Raw genomic sequence first — 27,061 nt, 5'->3', positions numbered from 1 at the left:
TTGTCTGATTGATTAAGCCCACCCCTCTCCGTCTTAACTAGTGCACCACTACTGGCCGTGGTATGTGCTGTCCTGTCTGTGGGAAACTGGACATAAAAGATCCCTACGAGTTAAAATTACCAAATGTTTGGCATTCAATAGCAGATGATTAATAAATCAATGTGTTCTATGGTGTTGTTACAACAAAATAAGCTTTAATTTTTAAGCAAGCGAAAGAAAGGAAATTATTATTTGCTTAATATCTCAACACATTGCAAACTACTGCTATTTGGTATCCGACATGATTATTTTCACTTTCTAGTGTTAGAAAAGAAACACGCTGTCGCCACATAGGCTACTCCTACCAAAATTCAGTTTGATTTGTTTAACGACTCCACTAGAGCACATTGATTTATTAATCATCGGCTATTGGATGTTAGATATTTGGTCATTTTGACAGCAAAGGATTTTTTATATGCACCTTCTTACGGTAGACCATCTCTGCAAGTCAAGTACTAAATTGCTGTCGCGAGATGATAGGAATTTCAATAACTGCTCAGTCATCACAGAAACCCGTGTTTCATATTATTTGGGGGGGGGGGGGGGGGGGGTGGGGTGTTAAGGTACTTTTTAGCAATACATCCTAGTAAACTGTTTTGTGGAAATTTAGAACACTTCAACAGGGCAGGGATATTAGCAGTTAATCGTCTCTTCACAAAAGATAAAACAAACAAACAAAAAACGATTTTGCGGGGTATTATACACAAAGAAACACATTTCATGTTAAATGAAAGTGAAAAAAATTACTATGCCAAGCAAGAAAGTAATTTTAGGACAAAAATACCATATAATGTAATTAGGCCAACTATCTTAAAGGCGCAGATCATAGTTTTAACTCGTACAAACTAGACACTAAGTTCAGTTAATTTACAAACCTGTAACACATTTGGATAATGTTACAATATAGTGAAAGAAGAGTTTGTTGCGTTAAAACTGGGAAATATCCTTAAAAAATAGACTAGAACTAAAATCAATAGCCGCTACTTCCCAGACGCACGTTCGTTTTAAAAAATACGAAAAATGTAGTTTTGTGGTATTAGAAACACCAGGATGACCAAAAACATTTCGGTTCTACGGAAATGGATAATCTAAAGAATAAAATATAAGTAATGTTTTATTTCAGTGATCATAAACGGCTTTAATAGTAAAAAAATATGCTGTAGTGTTTAAAAACTAGCGTCTGTCCCTTTAAATAATTCCAGACGTTTAAAGGAGTTATCCCGTGTTTTCAACCCTAGCAAGATTCAGACTCATAGGAATCGGGGGCCGTTAGGGGGCGAAGATATACGGTGGGATTTTTTTGTCCAACTCTATATAAATAAATATAAAAATATGGCCCGTAGGAACGATATTTGGAGTTGAAAAAGGGGGGGGGGGGCACACAGCCTCTATTTGTTTATTTATTAGAAGACAAGCCATTTATCTCTTTATTTATATAGAGTAGGGCACCCCAGGAACCTACGTTTTCATTTCAACTTATTTTCGTGCTTATATCCAATTAAGGTTCAAGCACGCTGTCCTGGGCACACACGTCAGCTATCTGGGCCGTCTGTCCAGGGCAGTGGGTTAGTTGTTAGTTGGTTAGTGGTTAGTGAGAAAGAGAGAGGCGAGGGTGTAGTGGCCTTAAAACTCGATCTGGGTGGGAGCCGATACCGGGCTGCGAACCCTGTACCTACCAGCCTTGTGTCCGTTGGCTTAACCACGACACTGCCGAGGCCGGGCTTGTTTCTTGTATTATAATGCGTCCAAGGGACCGTTCTGTGCGTGTTTGAATACACAATAACATGACGCTGATTTATTTCATCCTACTACTGAGATACATCTCGTCCTCAGCTAATTGGTGTCACAACCGTCACCGTTCGTTTCCGATGCCTTCGGGTGCAAAGATCAATCATGATATATTTAATATGTATGCTCCTTCCAAGCCAGAAACGTATCCAACCTAAAATAACAAAAATATTCTCCGTTGGACTCCTGACACTTTAAAAAAAAAAAATGTAATAACTTTTATAAATTCATTCTTATAGGTTCATTCTTATAGGTTTTATAATCAATGTGGAAATAATTTGTTTTATAATCGTTTTCGTTTGAACGTATAATATGCTAGTGTCATCGTATATATATATATATATATATATATATATATATATATATATATATATATATATATATATATATATATATGTATGTATTGAGTCCGCCTGAAAATAACAGGATTTTATGAAGGAAGGTGTCACAAAATTCTAAAAAGTCTGTGATTGTTTCTGGAAGGCATATGAGCTGAGCAATCAAAATAAAGATGCTCAGATACGCACTTTCGGGGCAGTTTCATGGTGCTCTTGCTACCGATGTATTTGGGAACATTTGTGTAATAAACATTTGTGGGATTGAAAAATGATATTATATGTTGGTGGATGATGGATTTAAGTAAAACGTCATAAAAAGGGCATTTTTAACTGGTGTGTGTGTGTGTGTCATAGGACGCATTTTATCCCTCCCCTCGTCTGGATTCGCCAGTGAAAATACGCTTACATGTAACTAGCGATCAAGAATTTAACACGTTAGTTCATCAAGATAAACGTCTGTCTGTGAAGATTTATCTTGATGAACTAAAAAACGTGTGATCTGCGTTTCTACATGCGTTAATTTCTACTTCCGGTAGCTTTTTTTTTTTTTTTTAGATAAGGGTTTGGATTGTCATTATTCTTAACCGTGGCATTGTTGCATGAACAAATCACGTATTCTTAATTGCATTTTAAGTATTGCCATCATCATGGGTTAAGCTCCATACGTAATTTACACCTAGAATGTTAAGCTGCTATTTAACGTTCCTTAAAGCCGCGACCCAAGATATGTGGTCATCTTGGCCGTCTGTGTCTGACCGGGACAGTGGGTTACTGGTAGATGTTAGTATACTGGCACATTTTGTAAACGCAATATGGTTTTAATAAATTATCTCAAGAACATCTATGAAAAAGGTGGGCGGTGCGTAGCCCAGTGGTACAGCGCTCGCTCGATGCGCGGTCGGTGTTGGATCGATCCCCGTCGGTGGGCCCATTGGGCTATTTCTCGTTCCAGCCAGTGCACCATGACTGGTATATCAAAGGCCGTGGTATGTACTACCCTGTCTGTGGGATGGTGCATATAAAATATCCCTTGCTGCTAATCGAAAAGAGTAGCCCATGAAGTGGTTTCCTCTCTCAATATCTGTGTGGTCCTTAACCATATGTCCGACGCCATACAACCGTAAATAAAATGTGTTGAGTGCGTCGTTAAATAAAACATTTCTTTCTTTCCATGAAAAAGTTAAAGTATGTTTTGTTTAACGACACCACTAGAGTACTATGATTTATTAGTCATTGGCTATTGGATGTCAAACATTTGGTAATGTTTTAACATATAGTCTTAGAGAGAAAACCCGCTATATATGATTTTCCCATTAGTTGCAAGGGCAGGATAGCACATACCACGACCTTTGATATACCAGCCATTGCGCACTGGCTGGAACGAGAAATAGTCCGATGTTTCCATCGACGGGGATCGATCCTAGACCGACCGCGCATCAGGCGAGCACTTTACCACTGAGCTACGTTCCGTCTCCTACATCTATGGATGTATTACTATAACAGGGGCGGGACGTAACCCAGTGGTAAAGCGCTCGCTTGAGATCGATCCCCGTCGGTGGGCCCATCGGGCTATTTCTCGTTCCAGCCAGTGCACTTCGACTGGTATATCAAAGGTCGTGGTATGTGCTATTCTGTCTGTTGGATGGTGCATATAAAAGATCCCTTGCTACTAATGGAAAAATGTAGCGGGTTTCCTCTCTGACTTAAAAAAAATGACCATATATTTAACATCCAATAGCCGATGATTAATAAATCAATGTGCTCTAGTAGTGTCGTTAAACAATTTTTTAAAGCATTTCTATAACATGCTACGGTGTACTGTAATTTGTCAGGCTGACTGGAATCAGCTTTACTGGTATAGACCAGTGGAGTCGATATCAGATTAGCAATATGTCAGTGGAGTCGATATCAGATTAGCAATATGTCAGTGGAGTCGATATCAGATTAGCAATATATCAGTGGAGTTTCCCCAATTTTGATCTAACGTCGGTTCCAAAAATTGACACAAAAGCTGAAAACTCAAAATAACATAAAACAAAAATTGCTTGAAATATGCTGACAATATTTTGCACGTGAAACCCGTTTAAGTTGGACGAATAAAAGGCATAGATCGATGTCCGGATATCTCAATCTAAAACAATGCCACGGCTCGGCAATGATTAGAAGAGGCTAGTGCGAGTACGCTGACTGTAGAGGGCTAGACGGACATTTGGACAGATATTCAGCCCAGCCCTCTTACAGTCAGAGTACTCGGGCTAAGAAGGGGCGAGCATTAGGGATGCCGATTCGTGAAATTTCAGAATGAAAGCTAGCTAGACATTTTCAAGTGCAACTGGCCTCTGTGGTGTTGTGGTTAAGCCATCGGATTTAAGGCTGGTAGGTACTGGGCTCGTATCCTTGTACCGACTTCCATCCAGAGTTTTTAGCGACTCAATGGGTAGGAGTAAGGCCACTAAACTGACTTCTACCTTACTGGGGCGAGACATAGCCCAGTAAAGCGCTCGCTTGATGCGCGGTCGGTCTGGGATCGATCTCCGTCGGTGGACCCATTGGGCTATTTCTCGCTCCAGCCAGTGCACCACGACTGGTACACCAAAGGCCGTGGTATGTGCTATCCTCTCTATGGGATAGTACATATAAAAAATCCCTTGCTGCCAATCGAAGAGTAGCCCATGAAGTGGCGACAGCGGGTTTCCTCCTTCAATATCTGTGTGGTCCTTAACCATATGTCTGACGCCATATAACCGTAAATAAAATGTGTTGAGTGCGTCATTAAATAAAACATTTGCACCCCTCCCCTCCCCTCCCTGTCCCTTCACACTGGACCTAGAAAGAAAGAAGTGCACCCATTCTGGGTTTCAGGTCTAGACAGCGGTCTGAACTGGATCATATTATACGTCTAATGACATACCACGACCGACGTAAATGTTATACACTCGAACATGAGCGACCGTCGTGATTTGACTCACTTCACCTAGCAGCTAACCAACCAACCAGAAAGCTTCCATTCTTTTTCAATTTCATTTAATTCACGATTAAGTAAACGTGACGTTAGAGACGCAACAATTTCGTTTTCACAATAACTGCTTTTGCGCAGCATCCACGAAATAGTGAAAACCGCCAGTAATGCTCAAAACAGGTTGTTTACGGGCCAATCTGATTAAAATTATCTCTACTGGGGTCATGTAATAGTGGAGCTAATTTTAATTAGATAGTTTACAGGAATGCGTCATTGAACGTATGAAACAGCCTTTCCTTAGTTCGTTGGGTGCAAGCGATAATACATGGGCATCAATTGCAAAATTCACGCATTATGTTAATAATGTTTACCTTGTATGCATTTTTTTTTTTTTGATTCTACACCGTACATATTGGTATGGACCGGCTTCGGTGGCGCAGTGGTTAAGCCATCGGACTACAGGCTGGTAGGTACTGGGTTCGGATCCCAGTCGAGGCATGGGATTTTTAATCCAGATACCGACTCCAAACCCTGAGTGAGTGCTCCGCAAGGCTCAATGGGTAGGTGTAAACCACTTGCACCGACCAGTGATCCATAACTGGTTCAACAAAGGTCATGGTTTGTGCTATCCTGCCTGTGGGAAGCGCAAATAAAAGATCCCTTGCTGCCTGTCGAAAAAAGAGTAGCCTATGTGGCGACAGCGGGTTTCCTCTTCAAAAACAGTGTTAAAATGACCATATGTTTGACGTCCAATAGCAGATGATAAGATAAAAAATCAATGTGCTCTAGTGGCGTCGTTAAATAAAACAAATTTTACTTTTTTTATTGGTATGGTTCGCTGTACTGCGGCCACTAAAATAGACTCGCCCGATATTTTTAGAATTTGTATGCTCCCAAATAACGTTATAAAAGGCGAAGTGTGATTGGTCAATATTTAAATTATTATTTACAGACGAAATGTTACCTGGACATTATGGATTACGCAGTGTTGTTAGCAATCCGATTAAAATTAGTTCTACTGGTCTAAATAAGGCAAATTCACATGAAATATATCGTATACCCTCAGGATAATTCGGAATGTTTTCAAATTATTTTTAAATCACTGGCAGGATTCTGCAAGTAAGGTTTTGATTGGTGGACATGAGCTCCAACTGGCTGGTGTTAGATCCACGTGTAATAGTGGAACTAATTTTAATTAGATTGAAAGGTAACGTAACGATACGCAGTTTAGTATGTATATAATGTAATTTAACACAACTTCAACCATCGATTCAGACCAAAGCCTGTCTCGTCTTGGGGAAAATGATACATAGATGCTCTTTGTAAACTTAAGTAAATATTTATATTAATAATTTTAAAACTAATTTACAAAAACAGATTCAGTGTGTAGGCTACTGCCAGTGTACAACGGAGTTAGGATTTCCCCATTCAACAGATCGCTAGTAATTATGTTACTATAATCAACTTTGTGACCAGACCATTGGCGGCAAAATCGAGGGAATTATAATGGCTAAATGGAGTTCGGTTCAAAAACGTCGTTGGCGGATGGCGGATACCGAGGGTAGCGTTATATCGAGGAAAATAAACATGAATGAAAACGGTACTTTAAAGAAAGTTGGCGGTATGCGAGGTTGGCGTTAAATCGGGGTGCAATAAATCGAGGGTACATTGTACATAATGAACCGAATTTACAAAACCTGTTTATGTCGTATGCGCGTGTAACTACATACATTTACAATTTATGCTTAAACCTTTGCTTTTAAGAAAAACATGCTTCGTAAATTCGGCCTATACTTACACCTATTTTTATATGTATGAAAATTAATGTAACAATTGCAAGCCTATCATAGGATGATTACAACAAATTATTAATATTGGTAGACTTGTGTCATAGTCGTACGAGCCAGAGATGTGTGGAAGGGAGCCGCTTCAAACACCAGGGAAATTCAAAGGAATATTTTTAGGGAAGAAAAACAATGTCATTGATGAATGAAAACTTGTTCGCTGATCGCTAATCAGACATTTATCGGCATTTAAGTATCTGTGCTGCGATCGGACCGGCCTCGGTGGCGTAGTGGTTAGGCCATCGGTCTACAGGCTGGTAGGTACTGGGTTCGGATCCCAGTCGAGGCATGGGATTTTTAGTCCAGATACCGACTCCAAACCCTAAGTGAGTGCTCCGCAAGGCTCAATGGGTAGGTGTAAACCACTTGCACCGACCAGTGATTCATGGTTTGTGCTATCCTGTCTGTGGGAAGCGCAAATAAAAGATCCCTTGCTGCCTGTCGTAAAAAGAGTAGCCTATGTGGCGACAGCGGGTTTTTGCTATAAAAAAAAAATCTGTGTGGTCCTTAACCATATGTCTGACGCCATATAACCGTAAATAAAATGTGTTGATTGCGTCGTTATATAAAACACTCTTTTTTTCTGTGCTGCGATCGCTTATTAAATCGCTTAGCGGATCTTGACCGGCGGTACCTCGTGCTGCAATAGAAGATGTGCGTGTGCCACCGATCTACAATGAGCGATTGTTAGCGGGTGTTTGCGGACAGTAGTTATTTTGTGTCATCATGTTCAGTGCTCGCGGAGCACCGACCTGATACTGTGTGATAGGTTCACTGATGTTCCTTTGTATTGTATTGACAGCGATCGACGTTGCGTGACGTTTTGTGCTGTTCACAAAATCCTGTCGATTTTAAATGGGTTTGTGTCTGTATGTTTGTCTGTGTGTGTGTGTGTGTGTGTGTGTGTGCGCGCGCACACGCGCGCGCGTGTATGTGTGTGTCTGTTTATATCAGTGTCTCTCTCTTTCTCTTTGCCACCCTCATCTCTCTCTCCTCTCAAAATCTGTGTGGTCCTTAACCATATGTCTGACGCCATATAACCGTAAATAAAATGTGTTGAGTGCATCGTTAAATAAAACATTTCTTTTTTTGTTCTCTACTGCAGTCTCTCTCTGCATGTAGTTAGAACGACAGATAGGTAAAACGGTTCTGTATTTTCAGTATGTAAATTGTAACACCTTACAGTAAGTAATACAGTAGAAAGAGTGTTAGATAAAACCTACAAATATCATATGGTGAGAATAAAGATAAAGAAACAAAAAACAGGAAACAAAACAAAAAATGCACAAACTGAAAGAAATGAAAGCCACTTGAAAATAAATCACCTGTACCATAATGATGTGACTATATTAAAATTATATGTATAGTACACTCATTTATTTATTTCAGGATTCAAAATGGAAGAAACTATGGTGTGTACTTAAAGGCAAGGTCTTGTACTTTTTCAACACGGACAGTACTGAGGAAAAGAATGTAAGTACAAATGGGCAAACACACACGCACACGCACACGCACATGCACACACGCACACACATACACATACATACACACATACATACACACACATACATACACACACACACACATACATACACACATACACACACACATACACATACATACACACATACACATACATAACATACACACATATACATATACACACACATACACACACACATACACACACACAAACACACACACAAACACACACACATACACAGACATATAACACACACACTCGCTTGTTCACTCACTCACATGGACACATATACAGACAGACATATACATATACACACAAACACACACACAAACACACACACATACACAGACATATAACACACACACTCGCTTGTTCACTCACTCACATGGACACATATACAGACAGACATATACATATACACACATACACACACACAAACACACACACATACACAGACATATAACACACACACTCGCTTGTTCACTCACTCACATGGACACATATACAGACAGACATATACATATACACACATACACACACACATACATACACACATACACAGACATATAACACACACTCGCTTGTTCACTCACTCACATGGACACATATACAGACAGACATATACATATACAAACACACACACAAACACACACACATACACAGACATATAACACACACACTCGCTTGTTCACTCACTCACATGGACACATATACATACACACATACACACACACAAACACACACACAAACACACACACATACACAGACATATAACACACACACTCGCTTGTTCACTCACTCACATGGACACATATACATACACACATACACACACACAAACACACACACAAACACACACACATACACAGACATATAACACACACACTCGCTTGTTCACTCACTCACATGGACACATATACATACACACATACACACACACAAACACACACACAAACACACACACATACACAGACATATAACACACACACTCGCTTGTTCACTCACTCACATGGACACATATACATACACACATACACACACACAAACACACACACAAACACACACACATACACAGACATATAACACACACACTCGCTTGTTCACTCACTCACATGGACACATATACATACACACATACACACACACAAACACACACACATACACAGACATATAACACACACACTCGCTTGTTCACTCACTCACATGGACACATATACATACACACATACACACACACAAACACACACACAAACACACACACATACACAGACATAACACACACACTCGCTTGTTCACTCACTCACATGGACACATATACATACACACATACACACACACAAACACACACACAAACACACACACATACACAGACATATAACACACACACTCGCTTGTTCACTCACTCACATGGACACATATACATACACACATACACACACACAAACACACACACAAACACACACACATACACAGACATATAACACACACACTCGCTTGTTCACTCACTCACATGGACACATATACATACACACATACACACACACAAACACACACACATACACAGACATATAACACACACACTCGCTTGTTCACTCACTCACATGGACACATATACATACACACATACACACACACAAACACACACACAAACACACACACATACACAGACATATAACACACACACTCGCTTGTTCACTCACTCACATGGACACATATACATACACACATACACACACACAAACACACACACAAACACACACACATACACAGACATATAACACACACTCGCTTGTTCACTCACTCACATGGACACATATACAGACAGACATATGGGCTCCCATTTTTGTTGGGGGGGGGGGGGAGTGGGCAAGCTGATTTTTGCCTGAATTGAACAAAAATGCCAAAATCTGAATACCAGCATTTATTCATATGAGCATTATGACTAAATAGCTATGTAGGGTTGTAAATGAATACGTATTTTCACATGGCACACACACATACACACATACACACACACACACACACACACACACACACACACACACACACACACACACACATACACACACACAGAGAAACAGAGATAGACGGAAGCAGAAAAAGAGACATTCAGACATACAAAACAGATAGTGTTTTGCACCCCTCCCCCCAACCCCTATATGATAAGATGCCCTAACTCCAATAATGGACTGCCTCACATAGACACAATTATAATTACATTTATTTGTTTATTTATATCTTCCAGTACACTGAGACTAGTATATCAAGTGCTATCCTGTCTGTGGGATGGTGCATATAATAGATCCCTTGCTACTAATGGAAAAATGTAGTGGGTTTCCTCTCTAAAATATTTCTTGTTCCAGTCAGTGCACCACGACTGGTATATCAAAGGCCGTGGTATGTACTAACCTGTCTGTGGGATGGTGCATATAAAAGATATCTCACTGCTAATCGAAAAGAGTAGCCCGTGAAGTGGCGACAGCGGGTTTCCTCTCTCAATATCTGTGTGGTCCTTAACCATATGTCTGATGCCATATAACCGTAAATAAAATGTGTTGAAGGCGTCGTTAAATAAAACATTTCTTTCTTTCATTCTTTATTAATACATCAATGTGCTCTAGTGGTGTTGTTAAAGGGAGGGTAAACTCAAATAAGAGCCTTATGTGTTGGAAAGATGCATACCCGAACCACTAACACATACTGACACTTTAACAAATGAAAAACGCGTAATTTTAGAATTAATAAAAAACATTGATTATTCCTGCTAACTGGGGGCAGCCATTTTGTTTCGTTTTTGTGACGTCCGGTGGTATAGATTGGGGTGAAGTGACGTCAGCTCCGTCCAATCCCTTTTAAGCACAGTGTAAACGAACACTCTAATTTACGCTTTCATCAACCTGACTTGTAAAACAACATAAATGACTTGATAGTATAATAAACTATTTAACTAAATATATTTCAATTTGCATCAATAGAACGAAATGGAGTTATAGTATTTTTCTCTTTAAAAAAAAATCCAAAGAAAAAATACTTATTATTAGGCCTATTGGTAGGGTACGTTCGAGCAAAAATGACCACTCACGATACCCAAGTGATAATTTTCTTTTTTTTGGGACTACATAATTGGTCAGTTTTGTGATTTTAGATGGGAAAGTCTACTTAATCAAGGGTTTTACAGAATTACTTACAGTAATAAAGTGATAATGTCCATTACGATTTGAGGGGCGTCCGCGCGGCTAACAGATAATACCTTGTGATCTTACTAAAAGAGGCATGTCTTTTTAGTGTGTCTAGACAGAGTGTCTGGGACTCTGGGGACCGTCTAAATATACACCTGCCAATCAGGAACCACAGGTACAGGCCATGGAAAGAAAAGACCAATTAACCAAGAACACACTCCGATTATTATTTCAGTACGTGGGTTAATTTATGTACAAAACAAGTATATATTATTTTGCAATACAAAATAAACCACCATTGTCAAAGTGTTGAAATAACTGTATTATGTTGCCAGCTTACTGGGATGGATATTATTACAGAACATTGCAATGCATCTGCAAAAAATCAGGCATGTTTTGTTTCTTCAGTTCGAAGACTAATTCCTGACATGACATGTTAGTTATTTAAGTAACCACCAGCTAGCTGGAGGGCGTGTTCACTGGGATTGTACAAAATGGCTGTGACCATTATATATAATAGCCATCACATTTAAGCGTTTTATTAATTAACTATACGATTACACTTGTTGATATTAAACAATAATGTGTGTTATTATATTGTTAAATATGCATACCAGGCCAAATGCTTTAATTGTCCCTTCCTTTACACAAACAAACTTTAACCTGAACTCTTATCTTCCTGGTTCATCTGACCCACCTTGCAAGACCTATGCATTCATTGGCTGTCGATATACAATATACTAGTATACAATGGAGCTATTCAAATCTGTTATTGCAATCCAGGAAGATGTGTGTGTGTGCCAAGTAAATCGGAAGTTAACCCGTTTACAAAATCTAACCTAGTTAATAATAAAAAGGCAATAAAATATATAGGGTAATACACTAACACATAATCAATGTGTCTGAGGGAGGTGACTAATTGTAGACACTATTAGGTTATCAAGTGACTGTGTGACACATAAAAAGGGCACATTGAACAAATTTTGAAATTGTTTTACATGAGGGGAATAAGTTTAATACCAGCAGGGACTGGGTGTTCCAGGGTTTGAAACCTTCCCTGCTCAATGCAAATTGTTTTACATGAGGGGAATAAGTTTAATACCAGCAGGGACTGGGTGTTCCAGGGTTTGAAACCTTCCCTGCTCAATGCAAATTGTTTTACATGAGGGGAATAAGTTTAATACCAGCAGGGACTGGGTGTTCCAGGGTTTGAAACCTTCCCTGCTCAATGCAAATTGCTTACGTTGTTGAGTTTTGTTTCTTTAGGGGTTTTATTTATTTATTTATTTGTTTGTTTGTTTATTTGTTTATTTGTTTATTTATTTATTTTAATGTGCTTATACATGTACCTGCATTTGTCAAGATGAATTTTTCTTGCATTTCTGTACTTCTTGTTTTCTTAATTTTCTTGTGTTGCATGCCTCTTAAACCCCTCTGGAATTGTAGAATTGATGTAAACATGTTAGCAAGGGAGTCCAGTCAGATTAGCTTAGTTTAAAAATACAAAGTCCTACGTAATCGTTTGAAAATAACAAACTGCAAAATAATCTTCTTCTTTTTTTCTAAATACGTGTATACATGATATTTGCAATTGTAATTGTAACAAATGGTATGAATTGCCATAAGTGTGATATGAATTGCCATAAGTGTGATATGAATTGCCATAGGTGTGATATATGAATTGCCATAGGTGTGATATATGAATTGCCATAGGTGCAATATGAATTGCCATAGGTGTGATATATGAATTGCCATAGGTGCAATATGAATTGCCATAAGTGTGATATGAATTGCCATAGGTGTGATATATGAATTGCCATAGGTGTGATATATGAATTGCCATAGGTGCAATATGAATTGCCATAAGTGCGATATGAATTGCCATAGGTGTGATATGAAATGCCATAGGTGTGATATGAATTGCCATAGGTATGATATGAATTGCCATAGGTGTGATATGAATTGCCATAGGTGTGATATGAATTGCCATAAGTGCGATATGAATTGCCACAGGTGCAATATGATTTGCCACAGGTGCAATATGATTTGCCACAGGTGCAATATAAATTGCGGGCGCTGTGATATAAATTGCAACAGGTGTGATATGAATTCCCATAAGTGCAATATGAATCGCCATATGTCAGAAGCTTTACCAATGGCATTCTCTTGCCACCAGATAAAAATGATTGTCATCAGATGTAGGGACAATGTTTTTGGTTTTTAGTTTGAGTTTCTTTGTTGCAAAAGTTACTGGTTTAAGTCAGCATTTTGCCTGTGGCAAAACACTTTCTAAATTGCTATACGTAAAAACATTTCAAAAGTTTGAGCCATGTATTACGGTGCTTTGATTTGTTTTTAGTCTCCTACCTGTCCAACCAGAAGGGACTATAGGTTTCATCTCTGTCTTTCTGTCTGTCTGTCTGTCTATCCATCCATCTGTCCATCCGTCCATCTGCCTGTCCGTCTGTCTATCCCACATATAGTTTTCCAAATGTTTTTTTTTTCAGAAAGCCTTGAGATATTGAGCTAAAACAAACTGTATATAGCTTTATCATATACTGTTACAGATCAAATTTGATTTTCACAGTGATTTACCAATTTTACACAGTTATGACCCTTGAACTTAGGAGATATGAAAAATTATATTTTCCAGACTTTGTTTTGCAAGGCCTCGAGATACTGAGCTGAAATTTTGTGTATAGCTTTATCATGTACTGCTACAGATCAAGTTTAACTTTCATGGCAATATTTACCCATTTTTCACAGAGTTATGGCCCTTGAACTTACGAGATATGAAACTTTGTTGGGCCCATTAGGGGACATGTATTGCTTTAGCAGTATGATAATCTCAGAATGCTTGTTTTTACTGAAACCCTTCTTGGGTTTTTTCCTGGATATTTGACCCTGGTAACTGAATAAACGTCATATTATAATTACCAATATTTTGTTCTCTCATTCTGTAGCACAAAGGAACCCTAACAATCAGCCCTGACACGACCTTCAGTATTAAAGATGGCAGTCCTCAAAAAGGCTGGAAATACGAACTTTATACAGGAAAAAGACTCAACAAGTTCAAGGTCAGTAAAAAAGGATATTAAATTTTTCTTTAATATACAGTAAAATTTGCTTGATTGCATAGCCCTTGGTGCATGTAAAATTTATGCTAATAACCAGTATAACCTCATTAGAGCCCCATTTCCAGATTATAACCAACGGTAAACTTTACAAATGCCTTTTGGACAGTCTATCTTTGCATTTAACTGTGCAGAGCAAACACACCTCTGTCGGCCTTGGTGGTGTCATGGTTAAGCCATCGGACTACAGGCTGGTAGGTACAGGGTTCGCAGCCAGGTACCAGCTCCAACCCAGAGCGAGTTCTTAAGGGCTTAATGGGTAGGTGTAAGGCCACTACACCCTCTTCTTTCTCTCTAACAACTAACAACTAACCCACTGTCCTGGACAGACAGCCCAGATAGCTGAGGTGTATGCCTAAGACAGCATGCTTGAGCCTTAATTGGATATAAGCACGAAAATAATTTGAAAATAAAATAAAATGAACATCTCTGTCATAACAAAGAATACTGATACCTGTATAACATTTTTAAATGCAAACTGAAAGTAAAGCAAAAAGCCAATTTTAGTACCATGCTAAGCTTATTTGTAATCTCTGTGCTGTTTTAACTATAATTTGTTTTTAATATAACAAAGAAACCAAAAACAAATGGCAAATTTAAATTGTTTGTAATTGTTTGGTGAATTCATCAGTGTATAAGTACGGTACTATAACAGTCACAAATTGTATAAAATCCTCTGCCCCCCTCCCCTTATGAAACATTGTCAATACACCTACCCCCTACATTTGCTATCATTATGATCAATTTTGACCAATATTATTGGATTTTCTGTTAATTATTTACAGCTTGTTTTTTTTTTTATTTGGTAATAAATACTAAAGAACAAAATAGACATGATCAGCTGCAATTTATTTTATAAATAAAAATTAAACATTGTTTTGAAAATGTTACGTAACTCTTGACAAAGATCAGCCTCCCTCGCCCATATTGTTTCCTAATGCAACCGATGATATTCCTCCACCATAGAGCATTATGTAATTGTTGAACGGCCACAAACTTGATAAACACCACCCTCCCTCACCCATAATGTTTCCTAATGCAACCAATGATATTCCTCCACCATAGAGCATTATGTAATTGTTGAATGGCCACAAACTTGATAAACACCACCCTCCCTCATCCATAATGTTTCCTAATGCAACCAATGATATTCCTCCACCATAGAGCATTATGTAATTGTTGAACGGCCACAAACTTGATAAACACCACCCTCCCTCATCCATAATGTTTCCTAATGCAACCGATGATATTCCTCCACCATAGAGCATTATGTAATTGTTGAACGGCCACAAACTTGATAAACACCACCCTCCCTCGCCCATAATGTTTCCTAATGCAACCAATGATATTCCTCCACCATAGAGCATTATGTAATTGTTGAACGGCCACAAACTTGATAAACACCACCCTCCCTCGCCCATAATATTTCTTAATGCAACCAATGATATTCCTCCACCATAGAGCATTATGTAATTGTTGAATGGCCACAAACTTGATAAACACCACCCTCCCTCATCCATAATGTTTCCTAATGCAACCAATGATATTCCTCCACCATAGAGCATTATGTAATTGTTGAATGGCCACAAACTTGATAAACACCACCCTCCCTCATCCATAATGTTTCCTAATGCAACCGATGATATTCCTCCACCATAGAGCATTATGTAATTGTTGAACGGCCAATAACTTGATAAATTTGTTGTTCCTGGCAACCTAAAAATTACGAATAAGTTTAAAGTTTAAAAAATCTGAAATTGCACAATAACCATGTATACCACTTAGATGTTTATGCGGAAACTGACTTGTACCACACCCTTAAGTGATGTTGCATGACGCAATAAGGAAGTTTGTCTTGGTGAGATGTAGGGTTTTAAAAATTGTGCGGTTATATACATTTATTGCACACTTTTATTAACAGGGAAAAAAAATGTAAGACAAGACAATGTAGTAAAAGTAAACAGCATAACCACCTGGGACAAAGTGCTCACCTGATGCGCGGTTGGCCTAGGATCATCATTTCGCCATGACTGGTATATCAAAGGCCATGGTATGTGCTGTCCTGTCTGTGGAATGGTGCATATAAAAGATCCATTGCAACTAATGGCAACAAGTAGCGGGTGTTCTCTCTAAGACTATATGTCAAAAATATCAAATGTTTGACATCCAAAAGCTGATGATTAATAAATCAATGTGCTCTAGTTGTTTTGTTAAACAAAAACAAACTTTAGCATAACCACCTTGTTTAAAACAGTTTTTACTCAAAATTAATTAAATTTAATTTTAAAAAAAGAGTAAATATATAGAACAAGTTGATAATCAAGCTGTCGGTAACAACTAACAATGTAGTCAAATGCTACTTGTAAATGAACAGGCTCTGATGTGAATTGTCGTTATTTTAATCACTCACTGGGCTAATTCTCATTCAAGCCAGTGCACCGCGACTGGTATACCAAAGGCTGTGGTATGTGCTATCCTGTCTGTGGGATGGTGCATATTAAAGACCCCTTGCTTCTAATGGAAAAATGTAGCAGGTTTCCTCATAATTTACCAAATGTTTGACATCCGATAGCCGATGATTAATAAATCAATGTGCTCTAGTGGTGTTGTTAAACTAAACAAACTTTACCATAACCATCTTGTCTAATTTAATTATTTAAAAAAATCAAGCGATCAAGCTGTCAATAACAACTGACAATGCAATCAACTGAAAATTAAATGGCTCGAACTGTGAATTGTCTTTATTTTAATAACAAGCAATTATGCATTAGGTAGGTTATGAATAATATAATTGTCTGTTTGTATATTTTCCAGACAAAGATGTTTTCTGAACGTGAGCTATGGAGGGCCTATATAACTGGGTTATGTACAGTGAGTTGTATATTATTTCATAGCTTAAGTACATAATTATACAGTGTACGTTACGAGACATTGTTCATGTATGTGAGTATGTTTAGTATGTGTGTATGTACTCATTAATTAATTCATTCATTTATTCATTCATTCATCCATACATCCTTCTATCCATCTATAATACATCCATTCAACCATCCACCATTGCATCCATCCATCTATTCATGGTATTCATCCATCCATCCATCCATCTGTCCTTTCATCCATCCATCCTTCTATCCATCTGTCTGTCCATTCATCCATCCATCTATTATTGGTATTCATCCATCCATCCATGGCATCCATCCATCCATCCATCCATCCAACCATAGCATTTATCTATTAATCCATGCATCCATCTGTCCATTCATTCATCCATCCATCTGTGCATCCATCCATGTTAACCATCCATGCATGCATGTATCCAACGATCCTTCCATAGCATCCATCCATTCATGACATCCATCTCCATTTCTACATTTCAGGGTCAGATTCCATCCGACTTGGATCTCCCGCCAGTCGAACAGCGCGAAGTGGAGAGTAAACTAAAGCGCGGTCTTCAGTCGATGCAGGCGCCGCCGGTACCTCTCCCGGTCAGACCTGACTCACCGGTGTCCAACCGGTCAACCGGCCTTGAGTCTCCTCATGAGAGTGGGGATGGAGTCTTCACAGAACCTCTCTGTGATGGCGGACCGACAATCGTATGTCTTACCTAAGTGTCTACCTATCTACTTACCTGTCTGCCTGTCTACTTATCTACTTACCTACCTGTCTACCTGTCATTCTTCTACCTGTCTACAATACATATCACAATATTCCTCCTGTGTACAGGTATTATATTTCATACATTTAATTTGTATGTTGAGGGGCCCGAACCTGAAGTGCCCCGGGCCCCTGCCCCAGGCCCCCCAAGGTCAATATCCGGCCCTGCCCTTATATGGCGAAGTCTGTCACCTCTCTGTGTAGCTACTCACCTCTTTATCTATCTACTAACTATGAAGACCTGGTTTATAAAGATCTGTGATTTTCCGGAAAATATTGTCTTGTTATTTTAATATTTATAATTTACCTATTTTTACAGAGACACAAATTCTGGAAGGATCCATCACGCACAGATAAGCCATCGTAAGTATTAGGACATGGTCGTATGGAATGAATCTTTACTAGACGATACTGGAGGAGCAGAAGGAATGTCTGCCTGTAATTTGTAATTAATTAATTTATTTATTTATTGGCATTCAAACATTTTGTAAGAACTCAAAGCTATTTTCTTTGTATGACTATGATAGCACATGAACGTTTTTAAGCCATTGAAGTTTTTGAAATTAAAATTTGTAAGTCTTAAAAAAAAAGGAATTATAATATCTGAGCATACATATATACAGTGAAACCTCTCAAAACCAGACACTCTGTAAACTGGAATTCCCCCAAAACCGGACATTTTTCATGGCCCTTTTTTAAAAATTAGTACAGAACTTAACCTCTCTAAACCGGACCCTCTTAACACCAGACATTTTAGTTGGTCCCGAGAGTGTCCGGTATAGAGGGGTTTCACTGTATATATATATATATATATAGTACTTTTGTGGTACTTGTATTATGAAGGTCTTTTATCTGTGAACAGATTAATCATTATTGTTCATTTTCATGTTAACGGTTTAATTAGTTTGACACATAGAACGTAACATGTACCTTGCTTTACAATGTTTGTGTTCTAAAGCTAAGATTCCATTAACGCGGTAAGCGGATGCAGCATGCATGATGCGGCAAAAATGGAACTGCATGTAGATGCATGAGATTGATTCCACATGTCCGGCTGCGGTTGCGATTTGTCACGCGGCTGTGAATGTGGAAAATTGAATCGCAACTGAACGCATCACGCATGCCGCATCTGCTTACCACATTAATGGAATCTTAGCTTAATAATGTATGATATGTGTACAGCAGTGATTCAGGAACTGAGATTTGTGATCTGTGACAATTTAATAATTTATTATTTAAAAAAAATAATAAATAAAATACTGATAACATCACTAATCCTATTCTTACAGATGGTTCTTTGAAGGAATTACACGAACTGAAGCAGAGAAGATTCTCAGTCAATGTGGTTTCCATGGAAACACACTTATGAGGGAAAGCGTCACATTTAGAAGCACGGGAAGTTACGTCATCACCAAAAGAATGCAGCATGCACGGTAACTATTTAAAGTTTTAAATTTAATTTTTTAAAACAAAACTGTCATACAAAAGTTTACTTTTCACAATTGTTAAAGGTTATGGCGAGATCTAGCTTAGTCTGAGGTTGCTTGGGTCATAAGATCAAACCCCCTCAGTGGATCCATTCTCTGATTGGGTTTTTTCTGTCCCAGCCAGTGATGATATGTGCTGTCCTGTCTGTGGTGAATTAGTGCACATAAAAGATCCCTTGCTGCCAGATGGAATTGTGTTGTAGTTTCTTCAAAGATTATATCTCAGAATTACCAAATGATCAAGGAGTAGGACATTGGTAAAGTGCTCGCTTGATGCGCAGTTGGTCTAGGATCCTGGATCGATCCCCATTGGAGTATTTTTAGTTCTAGCCAGTGCACCATCACTGGTATATCAAAGGTTGTGATATGTGCTATCCTGTATGTGGAATGGTGGATACCGGTATAAACGATCCCTTGCTACTAATGGAAAAATGTAGTTGGTTTCCTCTCTAAGACTATATGTAAAAATTATCAAATGTTTGACATTAATAAATCAGTGTGCTCTAGTGGTGTTGTTAAACAAAACAAACTTTACTTTGTCTCCCCTTGTTTTGTCATATCATAGCATTAGTTATTATGCAAAACCTCAAACAACTAAACTCATGCAAACATATATAGCTGTGACTATTAGATGATGGCTATAGTCTTGAAAAGAAATTGAAACTGGGGTGTCTATTCTAATATAAGTTCTTGACTTTTCAAAATATATTTCAACAAGGCAGCTTCAATGATTATGAGTTTTTAATGTAATTTTCACCCCATTTCATATAGAACTTTGTCAAACTAATAATGACCTAACTCCAATCATGTAATTTTAATTATTTATTTTATTCTAATTGCTTTGGTAAATACAGTATAATCATTGGAAGCTGACATGTTGAGTTTTCTATGTAAAACAAAACAAGAAAAAAGAGAAAGAAAGAATGCAAGGTAATTTTTTATTGTTAAAATATTAAAATAAAAATAATCAAGCAAATCATATTTTACTTTTTTAATTATACAAATAGTGAAAAGTGTTTGATGGTCTTTTAATATAAATGTTTTTTCCTTGTTGTTTCAGTGTTGAGTTTAACCATTTTGAAGTAACACGAGTAGCAGAAGGATTCAGAATCAATGTGGAAAATGTGGTACGTTTTCTGTTTTAGATTTCAAATAGGCATTGGATTAGCTGCAGCAAAATAAACTTAACATTCACAGTTTGAACAGATTTAGTTGTTTTAAGTTCATGAAAGTAGAATTATTATTATGCTAGCCCTGAGTATGTAACCATTAGAGTAAAGCATGTGAGATAGATGTCAGAATGTTAAAATGCGGAAAACAAACAGTTGGATACAGGAATCAGGTGGGGGGTGGGGTGGGTGGGTGGGGGTGGGTGGGTGGGGGGGTGGGTGGGTGGTGAGATAAAACAGGCCTGTAGGAATGACAGCTGAAGTGCGGGGGGGGGGGGGGGGTGTACAGTCTCTAGTGGAGGAGGGCAGTTTCTGGAGAAAGGCTGTGGTATGTGTTTTCCTGTCTGTGGGAAAGTGCATATAAAAGATCCCTTGCTGCATAAGAAAAAATGTAGCGGGATTCCTCTGATGACTATGAGTTGGAATTAACAAATGTTTGACATCCAATAGCCGGTGATTAATTAATCAACGTGCACCAGTGGTGTTGTTAAACAAAACAAACTTCTTCTTTTTTTTTGTTTCTAGTTGGGGGCACAAGCCAGATTTTTATCTTTATTTATATATAGTGTTGAATAAAAACAAAAAATGTACATTTTTGTCCTTGAGTGGAAGGGGGGGGGGGGTGCACAAGCCCCCCAACCCTCCTCCCCCCCATTTGGTTCCTACAGGCCTGTAAAGCCAGTAATAATCACTGGTAAACTGCTACAAGCAAAAAGCTTTTTTTTTTAAAAGAATTTTCTCACAGCATAATAAATGTATCTATTTAATAAAAGACCTGATATGTTGACTATATATACTGGTATACTTTACCCTACCTAATTGTTTTCAGCACATTCCCGAAAATATAGACCTACACCTTTTTTGTTTAATGGCCTTATTTTGTATTTCACATTTTAAAACTTGATAATTTCCTCATTTTTACTGACGTTTGTCTGTTTAAGCAGCTTTTTATTTTATCAAATATGATAATTTTTTACATACTAATTACTTTTAAAAAGTTAAAGGGACATTCCTGAGTTTGCTGCAATTTATAAGATATTATTGACTAACAGAGACTTTTTAACAATTGTAATTACATATCAAATATATCTTTCTGCATAAAATATCAGTGGCTCTATATTAAACGTGTTTTTGATCGTTCTAATATTTGTACTAGGTTTGTAAATTTTATTTTTATTTCCTAAACTATATTTTTTCGTATGTACGAAATTAGTTGAAGACAAAATCCAGTTGGGCTTCGACCAGAAACACATTGAATATACAGACACTGATATTCTAAACAAGAAAATATATTTAATATGTAAGTTTAATCATACAATATTTTATTAGTCAGAAACATCTTACAGTGCAGCAAACTCAAGAGTGTCCCTTTAACAGTCATAGAATTTATTGCAGTTATAAATGTTATTTTGTTATATTTTCAGCATGAGGTAAACTAGTATTTTGTTATTTATTAACTTGCTTACTAGATTTATTTATATATATATTAATAATAAATGTACTTCAGTGCTAAAATTCTTGTTTTTTCATTAATGAAAATAGCCAAATGCACTAGTTTAAAACATACTTACTAGTTTTTTAAACAGTAATACAGTCAAACATGTCTGATCCACAAATCAGTGTCACCCTCCCACCTTCCCTTCCTGCTTTTTCTCAGTTATTTTAATTTGGCATTCACTTAAGGACTGCCTTGTTATTTAATTTACATTTATCAGGGAATGAATTAAAAAAAAAAGTCATCTGCAAACTGGGTGAATTGGCAAAGCCGTTCTCACATAAGTTTGCCGATGATTTTTTAAAATTCATGCCACGATGAACATAAAAGAAATAACTGACAATCTGTATAATTAAATCTAAAATATACTTACTAATAATAATGATAAAAGTTCATATTATATGATTTTGAATTATTTGTTTTTGGTTCATAAACAATTATGTTCAATAAGAAAAAGTACCAATAGATATAATGTTCCTTAACGACGTAATTTTTATGTTCATAGATAATTGAACAAACTTGCATTGCTATGTCTGTATCAATGGGATGGTGTTATATAGTAATTAATGTAATGGAAATTTAATTACCGATGTTATGTCATAAATTCATAATGCCCATAATAAAAACATTTAAATGAAAAATGGTTTCTTAATGTTTAAAATATGATTTTAAAGCCACTGTATCTACATGTAATTAGGGGCGGGACGCAGCCCAGTGGTAAAGCGCTTGCTTGATGCGTGGTCCGTCTAGGATCGATCCCCGTCAGTGGGCCCATTGAGTTATTTCTCATTCCAGCCAGTGCACTACGACTGGTATATCAAAGGCCGTGGTATGTGCTATCCTGTCTTTGGGATGGTGCATATAAAACAACCCTTGCTACTAATGGAAAAATGTAGCAGGTTTCCTCTCTAAGACTATGTCAAAATTACCAAATGTTTGACATCCCAAGCCCGTAGCCAGGATTTTTGAAGGGGGGTTCTTTTTGGTATTAAAAGGGCACTTGCGAGCAACACTTGGCTGGGGGCTGCCTGGGGGGGGGGGGAGGGGCTCTAGCCTAGTTTGAAAGGGCACTTCAGAAAAAGGGGGGTTCATTCGAACCCTACGAAACCCCTGGCTACGAGCTTGCATCCAATAGCCAATGATTAATAAATCAATGTGCTCTAGTGGTGTCATTAAAAAAAAAAAAACTTCTGCATGTAGCTATTAGGCATAACAAAAAATATATATATAATTTTACCATAAATTTATATGCTAGTACTACTTACAGGGCTTGAAATAGCGGCCTACAAAAAAAAAAAAAACAGTCATTTTTTTTTAAGACCTAGCAGCTAAAATAAATATTCACCTGCTAAACTTACCCAAAAATCGCAGATGTTTTTGAAGAGACACATGTATGTACGATCATCTCATCTTCTATTTAGGTGAGGCTAAGCTCGTGAGTCTGTTATATGTTAATTTTATAATGTTCTAAAATACAGCTCAGAGAGCCTAATTATCCACACACTGTTTTATAAACAGTGATTGACAGACAAGTTCTGTTGTTAGATTTTTTTTTTTAGATCTACTCTTAATTGCATTTGGAGACAATTTAAATTAGCTTAATTCTATCCTTTGAAAATTGATATGGGGAAAAGTGGTTTGGTAATGCATCACCCCACAGTCCCCACTCCCCCCCCCCCCAACTTTGAAAGCCCTATAAATTATATACACATGTATATTGGTGATGGTTGCATACTATGTAGATACTAACACTGTTTATATTGTCATGACAACAACTGTTACTTTTCTTTGCTGTCATAATAGTGTTAATTACTCACAATATTTTTCTAAGTTTAAGATTTACAACAACTTGTATATAGCATGTGTGTGTGTGTGTGTGTGTGTGTGTGTGTATGTGTGTGTGTGTGTGAGAGAGAGAGAGAGAGAGAGAGAGGTATGTGTGTGTGTATGTGTGTGTGAGAGAGAAAAAAAATTGTGTGTGTGTAGATATGTGTGTGTGTGTGTGTGTGTGTGTGTAGATGTCTGCGTGTGTGTGTGTAGATGTGTTTGTGAGTGTGTGTGTATGTGTATGTGTGTGATGTGTGTTTGTGTGTGTGTGTGTGTGTGATGTGTGTGTATGATGTGTGTATGTGTATGTTTGTGTATGTGATGTGTGTGTATGTGTGTGTATGTGTATGTTTGTGTGTGTGTGATGTGTGTGTGATGTGTGTATGTGTGTCTATGTGTGTGTGTTTGTATATTATGTATTGTGTGTGTGTAGAAATATGTGTGTGTGTGTGTGTGTGTGTGTGTAGATGTCTGCGTGTGTGTGTGTGTGTGTGTGTAGATGTGTTTGTGAGTGTGTGTGTATGTGTATGTGTGTGATGTGTGTTTGTGTGTGTGTGTGTGTGATGTGTGATGTGTGTGTATGATGTGTGTATGTGTATGTTTGTGTGTGAGATGTGTGTGATGTGTGTGTATGTGTATGTTTGTGTGTGTGAGATGTGTATGTGATGTGTGTGTATGTGTGTGTATGTGTATGTTTGTGTGTGTGTGATGTGTGTGTGTGATGTGTGTGATGTGTGTATGTGTGTCTATGTGTGTGTGTTTGTATATTATGTATTAGATCTTAGTTAAAACTGTACATCAAATAATAAATACCATATAAATCTTGGAGTACTTAACATTGCATTTTATTGTAATAATTGTTAGTACATTATTAATACAGTGAAACCCCTCTAAACCCACGTGACCCAGTAAAACATCCTGTTTTTAGAGTCCACTAGACTGGTTTAATGCGCTTTACAGTAAACTAAATGGCCATGTCGGGAATCAGTCAAATAGTTTGTGAACATTGGGACTGTTTTAGAGTGGTTACATCTGTAGTGATATTTAACATTGGACCGTGAAATTGTTCAGTTTGAGATAATTCCGCTTTATAGAAGGTCTGGTTTTGAAGGGTTTCACTGTATCACTATTATTATTTTATCATTATTATTATTTTTATTTATTATTATCATTTTTTATTATTATTATTATTATTATTATTATTAATTTATTATTATTATTGTTATTAGTTTATTATTATTATTATTTTATTATTATTATTTTATTATTATTATTAATTTATTATTATTATTATTATTATTATTATTATTATTATTATTATTAATTTGTTTTATTTTTAATTTATTTATTATTATTATTATTGTAAATAGATTCATTGTCCTCAGATCATTTGGCAATAAGGTTGGGGTGCCTTGGATCATTGTCTTATAAATAATATGAATGATGTAGTCGTTTAAATTACATAATCATTGTATAATAGTTAACATGTACATTATCTGTACAGGTACTCCCTGATCTATTATTGTTATTATTTTTATGGTTATTATTGATTGTTATTATGATTATTATTATTATTATTATTATTAATCATCATCATTATTATCATGATCATGATCATCATTATTATTAGTAGTAGTATAATCATCATAATGATGATGATTATTATTACTATTATTATTTTTATGGTTATTATTGATTATTGATTGTTATTATGATTATTATTATTATTATTAATCATCATTATTATCATGATCATCATTATTATTATTAGTAGTAGTAGTATAATAATCATTATTATAATGATTATTGTTATTATTATTATTATTGTTATTAATGATCATGATGATCATTATTATTATCATTATTATTATTATTATTAAAGAAAACCATGTTTGTTTTTCAGCACACCCCAATGTTGTGTTTATCGGAGGTGATGGATTTCTTCGTCACCATGTCGGGGCTGCAGTCCACGCACCCCATGACTACCAACAACCCCAAGGACCTGGCCATGGATGTACCGGACTACCAGACGAAAATTGTCAGAAGTACGTTGTTGTAGGGGTGGATCCACAATATTTTCTAGGGAGGGGTGGGGTTGTAACTGTAAAACGAAGGGCCCCTTCAATAATTCTAGGTTATTTTAACACTGCAAGGGTGGATGCAGAATGTTTCTAGGTAGGGAGTGTAACTTCCAAAAATGGACCCCTTAAATAATTCTACGTTATTCTACAACTACGGGGGTAGATGCAGAATTTTGCTATAGGGAAACACAATATTTGTTTTCTTTAGGAGTATTATCACTGATAAATCATTGATATATATATAGGACATATAATTATGTAACTGTGTTGTGGTTTTTTAATCACTGTATCTGCTTATAAACAATGTAATTTAAAAAAACCTATGTGATAAATTGTGTTTGCTAATGATCAACCAAATTCAGGTTTTTCTTTTCCAAACAATTTACATCTATTTATTTTTTGGAAACAATATTTATTAACATATTATATGTTAGGGATTGACTAACAGGCAATGTCTGCATTAATTTAAGATCTCACCCAGAAAGAAAATATAACAAAAAATATACAAACATAACCCCAATAATGATGTACACTAAGTACTCAACTCTGAACAGTGAACAACTAAAAGCAGGTGTGGATCCAGG

The 27,061-nt window shown here is 37.0% G+C and overlaps 1 protein-coding gene across 7 annotated transcripts in view; it reads left to right on the top strand.

The window, feature by feature from the left end:
• Positions 1 to 27,061, top strand: part of LOC121380796 — a 71,983-nt gene that overhangs the window by 6,571 nt on the left and 38,351 nt on the right. For 6 of the 7 annotated variants that reach the window (XM_041509814.1, XM_041509798.1, XM_041509806.1 and 3 more), the window contains exons 2-10: positions 8,358 to 8,441; positions 14,594 to 14,707; positions 17,579 to 17,635; positions 18,142 to 18,357; positions 18,738 to 18,781; positions 19,708 to 19,851; positions 20,966 to 21,032; positions 22,499 to 22,504; positions 26,300 to 26,441. In XM_041509814.1, the coding sequence (XP_041365748.1) occupies positions 8,358 to 8,441; positions 14,594 to 14,707; positions 17,579 to 17,635; positions 18,142 to 18,357; positions 18,738 to 18,781; positions 19,708 to 19,851; positions 20,966 to 21,032; positions 22,499 to 22,504; positions 26,300 to 26,441 (874 nt within the window). The remainder of the gene's footprint in view (positions 1 to 8,357; positions 8,442 to 14,593; positions 14,708 to 17,578; positions 17,636 to 18,141; positions 18,358 to 18,737; positions 18,782 to 19,707; positions 19,852 to 20,965; positions 21,033 to 22,498; positions 22,505 to 26,299; positions 26,442 to 27,061) is intronic. The other variant, XM_041509783.1, reaches the window with a different exon arrangement.

Source organism: Gigantopelta aegis, chromosome 2 (assembly GCF_016097555.1).
Source record: "Gigantopelta aegis isolate Gae_Host chromosome 2, Gae_host_genome, whole genome shotgun sequence".
Lineage (NCBI taxonomy): Eukaryota > Metazoa > Mollusca > Gastropoda > Neomphalida > Peltospiridae > Gigantopelta > Gigantopelta aegis.
This window is presented reverse-complemented; position numbering and strand designations above follow the sequence as displayed.